The sequence below is a fragment of the Solanum dulcamara genome, chromosome 8 (assembly GCF_947179165.1).
Source record: "Solanum dulcamara chromosome 8, daSolDulc1.2, whole genome shotgun sequence".
NCBI lineage: Eukaryota > Viridiplantae > Streptophyta > Magnoliopsida > Solanales > Solanaceae > Solanum > Solanum dulcamara.
Genome location: NC_077244.1, coordinates 56,561,071 through 56,567,780, shown reverse-complemented (window position 1 = coordinate 56,567,780; position 6,710 = coordinate 56,561,071). Strand labels below are relative to the sequence as shown.

General features: G+C 35.4%; 2 protein-coding genes across 2 annotated transcripts; one reads left to right on the top strand and one right to left on the bottom strand.

The window, feature by feature from the left end:
- The first annotated feature begins 393 nt into the window (after positions 1-393).
- LOC129900520 (uncharacterized) lies at positions 394-2,430 on the top strand. The gene is made up of 2 exons (XM_055975515.1): positions 394-755; positions 1,451-2,430. The coding sequence occupies exons 1-2, from the start codon at positions 651-653 to the stop codon at positions 1,736-1,738; spliced, it is 393 nt and encodes a 130-aa protein (XP_055831490.1). The 5' UTR covers positions 394-650; the 3' UTR covers positions 1,739-2,430.
- Positions 2,431-4,064: 1,634 nt separating this feature from the next.
- LOC129899737 (scarecrow-like protein 8) lies at positions 4,065-6,331 on the bottom strand. Its single transcript, XM_055974769.1, has one exon. It carries the CDS (start codon positions 6,202-6,204, stop codon positions 4,348-4,350), a length of 1,857 nt encoding a protein of 618 aa, XP_055830744.1. The 5' UTR covers positions 6,205-6,331; the 3' UTR covers positions 4,065-4,347.
- Positions 6,332-6,710: the final 379 nt, after the last annotated feature.

Sequence of the window (6,710 nt, the reverse complement as noted above, 5' to 3'; positions counted from 1 at the left end):
CGACTAGATGATCGAACAGTCAGTGCTTGCAAGTCATAAATGACTTAGGGTCACTACAGGAATGCTCTAAACAATAAAATGAATGCTTCAATTCAAAAATATGCTGAATGCTCATTACAAATGGAGATATTGAATTTTTGTTTATTAGTACTGATTTTCAATTAGCTGATATTTTTACTAAACCTCTTTTGGAAGAAAGATTTTGTACACTTTAAAATTCATTAAATATCATTGCAAATCCCTTGAAATTTCAATAGACCATATTTGTATTAATTATTTTCCTTTCTTCGAAGAGGCCATCTCACATATCGAATATTATGTGCACTATTAATTTCTTGTCTTATTTGTGGTTGTGTTTTAGTCGCCTCTTTCTCCAAAAAGGCCATCATTACTAAGTCGTCGTTTCATAAGTTAGATCAATGCTCTTGTCAAAAACTCTTCACCCTCTTCATTCATTGAAATTATATCTAACATTCTCTGTCTTTCTTCTTTTATTGCCTTCTCTCCACTCTTTCTCATCTTCTCTCATAGTTAAGTGTAAAAAATGATCTCTTCCTGCTACTAGAAAAAGTACTCATAATAAAGAGAAGGAAAAGGTCTCATCTCCTATTTTTGTTGACTCTGATTTCTATAATGAAATCGTCCCTCAAATGTCCTCTGCATCGTCTCTTGAAAAGTTTCCATGCAAATTTGGTGATTGTGGCTCCTCAAAGAAGAAGTTTAAGTTTGATCTGGATAGCTCGCTTGATGAGAAGGTAGCTTTTTGGAACTCATCTCATGAAAAATTGTTTCACTCTTTCAAATCCAAAATCCTTGTATATGGAAGGGTTGTTGATTTTGACCTAATCTCTTCTCTAAACTATCACATTAAGCATATTTTTGAATTTCAAGGCTGGGCAAACATCTTTTCTACTACTAGGGTGTGAACCCCTTGTTCGTCTCTTTTTTTGCAAATATGCGTTCTCCCCAATCCTGGTGAAGTTGAATCTTTGGTTCTTGGTAATCATATCTTCCTAAACTATGAAAAACTTGATTCCATCTTTCAAATTTCTTATTTTGGTCTCATGTCTCCCTTTAAGAACGGTTGGGCTTCTGAGTTCGAAGTGTCTTTTGAACAAGCCAAGCGATATCTCTCTCTTGACCCCTCCCCATCGCCCCCATCTCAACTAGGTCCTAAGGACCTATCATTTGAATCTCGAATAATAGCTCACATTGTTGCAACTACTCTCCTTCTTAGCACTATTTCTCACTCTTCTCTCACTCAATGTTATACTCTGTTAACCTACTGTCTTGTCTTTCAGAAAAAAATCCATCTATCATCCTTTATTCTCTCAGTCATGGCAGAAGTATTCTCATAACCCTCTAGTCTTCCTTTTAATCTGCTTATCACTTACATATTAGAAGATAATAATATCTTTTTGGATGATTTTCCCCTTTCTTCGTTATGCAGTATTACAATGCTCGTGCCTTTATTATCATGGGTTATTCTCACACTGAATCCTCTTGGGTGATTAAGAATGAAGTTGATGATCCTGTTGGTGAGTCTCTCAAAGGGAAACTCTCCTCATCCACCTTCGTATCTTCTGAGAAATTGAATGCTGCTCTTGAGAAGATTGTAGACATGGACGTCAAGCTGGAAGCTCTTACCATATCTGTTACTCAGCTAAGTGATATTCTCACTCGTATCATTGACATAGATGAAAAGTTTGATAATTTCAAAGACAAGGCATACGATTGAGGGATAGCAAATGAATAGTCGACTTTGTCAAAAACTATTAGGGAAGTACCATTACTGGCAATTGTTATTATCAAAAAGAGGAAGATTGATAGTGCAATATTTTAGTGATAATCAATTTTATATTTTGCAGGAAAATCAATCACCAAAAATAAAACAAATCGATCAAATACTCAATCAAAGATTGATCGAAGATGGTGTTATAAATAGAATCATATTCAATGAATAGCGGCATCAACGATGATTGAAGATGATTGAAGATCGGATTGCCCCTAATTTGAGAAGATGATTGAGGATTAGATTTGAAGTAGAAATCACAACAAGAAAACTGCTTTTAAATTGTGAAGATGATTGAAGATCAAATTTGGAGTAACAACTGAAAAAGAAAGATGACAATATAGCATGGAGATTGTCTCAAAATAGTGAAGCTAATTGAAGATCAATTTCAAAGTCAGATTGCCTCAAAATTGTGAAGCTGATTGATGATAAATTTCAAAGAGTCATCAGATCTGACAATATCAAAGGAGATATATGAAATCAAGAAAAGAGATTCTTGTCAAGTTTAAGCCCTCACTTTTTTCTTGGAAAAATGATCCATCATTGCTTTTTTCCAAGGATCAATTCTCTTGGGTTTCCTTCTCTTCTAAAAGAAAATTTCAGACTTCTTCGGTATAAAAACAAGTGTTGCAAAAGAAGACCATTTGTGCAACAAATCTGAGTCATATCACCTTCTTTGCTCTACTTTTTATTAAACATTATATCACTGAGTGTTCTACTGTGTAATAAAAAAAAGGATAGAAAATATTGTTGGTAAGGCTTTGTATCAAAAAAAAAAAGAGAAAAATCTAAGTGTAGACATAAGAACTACTCTCAACATTGTACTTACACTAAAACTTCAAAGGGCTAGAAGAGAACACCGTTGCAATCCAACGGGACTGGAGTAAGATCCATTTTGAATCTCAACCATTATAAAATATCTTGTGTCAACTTTTATCTTTTGCACTTTCATTATTGCCTTCATAAATCTATCAACAACAATCGACCACTAAGTCTTATTAGTTGACTACTGTTCAGAAAATGAAAAAGAGCAATTCACCTCCCCTCTTGCACTTTCAGATTTGACTTCGTTTCACTGATCTTTTTTGTGGTCTATGATATTATGCTTACGTTCTTTATTTTAATTTATTCATAACAATTACATTAACATATTTCTCTTTTCTTTTCAATTTTTTACTGAATATCAATGTAATTTTTGAGAATTTTCATTTGGCTTTAATTTCCCATTGAAAACGTTGATGTATGTTGATGCTCTTGATCTCTATAGCATAAATAGAAAAGTCTAGCGTCTAATGGATTTCTTTAAAATGATTAATCTATGAATCTATAAAATTTAATGGAAGAGGAAACAATATATCATTGTGACGGAATGTAACAGATTGTTTACAATTAATTAAGTAATAAAGTATATTGGAGAGGGGTAAATTAGTCACATCATATTTTCTTATATTAATAATAAATATGTTAATAGAATGGGTAGAGAGATAAATTAAACTATCGGATGTAAGTGTAATAACATAAACCTCGAAGGAGGGTCAATGAAACGAAGTCAAAACTTAAGAGCGGTTTCTAAATTTTAAATTTTGACCTTTTAAAAATAATTATTTGATCCACTTTTTTATTTAAAAAAATTTAATAATTTTTAATTTCAACTTTTCATGTGACATATTTAATATCATATATTTTTAAATTTAAATCACAAAACTTAAATTTTCTTTTTCCTTTCTTAAATTCGATTTGAAATCAAATCGATGAAACAAAATATGTATTTATTATCAGGCAAAAGTGTAAACCTTAATCCAAAGGGTGGAGCCCATCCCAGGCCCCAAAAGTAGCGAAATCCTAACACATCCGTAATCGGCAGACGTTCCACGTCGGCATTTCAACAAACAAACCGTACTTTAATTCCTCCATAGCCCCAAAAACCATTTTGGAATTATATATACGTCCCAAATATTTTATCCGTTCAATAATATTTGTTCACGGTTAACTTCGCATAATTTTTAACAAATTATAAATAAAAAAATATTTTTACTATATCATATTTTAAATATAATAAATATTATGTCTTAAAAAATATAATCAAAAAATGACCAATAAAAGTGAATTAAAAACTAAATATAAATTATCTTTTAATTTTATAAATTAAAACATGTATTATTGAATATTTATTTTTAATATAGTGAATAAATAAAATTAAACGGAGAAGTACTATTATTATTATAATTATTTTCAAGTTGGGGTTAAAGAACAGGCTAAATGGGGGAAGAAATTATAAAATGAGAAACAGAATTCTTATCAATAAAATAAAAATGGAGAAAAACAACCATTAGGAATAACAAATTATTATTACATTCATTCTGTCTATCTTTTTGGGTTGGTGTCAGGCTGCCATCTCCTCTCTTTTTTAAGAATTGACAGATATCTAATAGTAGTACTTTAGTGTACAACCACATTGCAATGAAAATTTATGCACTAATCACAACATCTTTTTACTAGGTACTAATTTTTTTTAAAAAATAAAATAAAATACTTTTATTCGTGGGATAACAAGTTTAACACCAAGCAGAAGCAACGGTGAGGTTTTTTCCCATCCATCCAAAGTAAATAACCCCACTTTGTTCATTTACATTGAATCCCGGGTTGCCACGTGGACCCGAATTAAGCCTCTTAAGCAGTGAGTCAGCAATTTGTTGACTCATGGGCCTTGGCCCGAACCCAGCCATAGTCATCCGGGCCCGCCATTTACCAAATACCTCGCATCTCTCTACACGATCCCTCCCTTCACACGCTACCGAGTTCGCCAATTTACGACTCAGCCCTTCTTCGATCTTGACCCGACCCATTTCATCCCTTGATACAGTTGCGTCCAGTGAATCCAACAGTGCTCCGTAATACCCACACGCCTCGTTTACACGCGCCACAAACGCCGCCGTGTTCCCGTTCAACTCTTGCTCTACTAATGTAACCACCTTTGGTGATAACCCCTTCACTCGCCGGAGCAATTCATCTCTTAGATTCTCCGTTGTTACGCTCTCGTCAGGTAATCTGTATAGTCTGTATGCAAAACTCACTGCTAAAGCTTCGTCGTGTTCAATCCCTAATTTTTCCCTACTCAAATCAGTAATTGTACACGAAATCACGTTGAAAATCAAGGAAATCCCGATTTTGTTTGCTAGAGTTTTCAGATCATCTTCAATGGATTTAACTGTCTCGTCACTTCTGCCCATGAATTCTGTTGTGATCGCCGTGATTTTTAAGCTGGCGGGGTTACCTGTTTTCTTGGTAGCTAGCGCGTGGAGTAAATGCAAGTATTGCCCACCTTGTCCTATGTCGAAATCAATGACATGAATCTTGTTTGAGGTATGGTCAGCTACAGCTTCAACAATGGCGAAATTAGCTGCCATGAATCCTAGCTTGAAACACGGGGATATCTCGTAGAGATTTTGGGCTGAAATTGCGTGCTCTTTGCTATGCAGCTCCAACACCGGCGGTGGGTACTCTGTGGAGTTCACGCGCGATCGAAGTGCTGAAACCATGTACGCCGTCAACCGCTGTACGGAAGAACCTCTAACATCAGCGACCTGTGCGAGGCGCGTGAGGATCTGTACTGCAACGTTGGTTTTCCCGTCGGTTATTGCGGTAGCAGCCTCGATAATAGACTGCTTCGGAGAAGATACTGGCGCAGATTCCATAGAAGAAGAACACGAAGACGTAGATGATGCCGGAGATAGGTGGTTACCAGTCGGAGTAATCAGATTCTTTATTGTTTCTGACCACTCGTCGTTGTTGGTCACAACAGAGACAGTATCGTCTTCGTCCTCATTGTTGTCTTCTAGGAGTTGTTTCTCCAACTCATGCAGTCGATTCATCATTTTTTCCTCTGATTCCTTGCACAAACTGTTCTGTACCTGATTTAGGTAAGAAGCAACTGCAGAACAATCCGGGTTAGTGTTGGCCGTGGAAATGACGGGCTGTGAACGGAGGGTTTGAAGAATTGGAAGGGTAAGACCTGTATTCATCGCGGAAATAGTCGAAATCGGAGAAAATTCAGATGAAATCGACGAGGAGGAAGAAGCAGAGAAATCTAGAGGAGAAATTGGAGATGCCTGCTGGTAACTTCTAGGCTTTACGTTACGAAGATAAAATCCCAAACCTTGCTGCTGGTGTTGTTGCTGTTGTAGAAACTGAAACTGCTGCTGCTGTTGAAACTCGGTGAGTGATCGTTTGCCGATGAAAGTGGGTCTCCCGTGGATGTTCTGAACAGCGCCCTCAGGGAGAATCCCGGAAAGCGGTGAACGATGAGGGAATTGAATTTGTGACTGGGCGTTGTTCATCGGAATCATGTTGGATCTTCCGGTGTTGATCCCGCCGTAAAAGTCTGGAACTCCGCCAGAGAAATCCGAGGACATTTTTTTTTTTTTTGCTTTTGCAGGAAATTGAATTTTTCAATTCACAACTGATACCTCAACTACTGCAAAAAGATTGGATTTTTATAAAAAAAATAAAATTCTTTCATTACAAAAAGTGGGTTTTGATTCTCCAGTTTTGAGGTGGACTATTTATTCTGAGCAGATTTGACTTTTAACCGTTGGATTTGCCGTGTAATGATATTTAACAACACTTTATATTTAAATGGACGGTTGGATGTTGAAGCTGAGGAACAAGTTGGATTCTTAAACAGTTTAAAGCTGGCAGACACACCAAACACGCGCCGTAATCACGCGCATTGTCACTACTAGTATGTACTCTTCCGTTTTAAAAAAATGATCACTTTTCTTATTAAGCAAAATTTTAATTTTCGTTTTTCACGTATTATGTATTTTGATATTTTAATTTAAAATTTTATATCAAGTCTAATTGGGCCATTTTTTAATTTTTTTTTAAAACTAAGGGAGTATTAAAAATGGGGAATGAT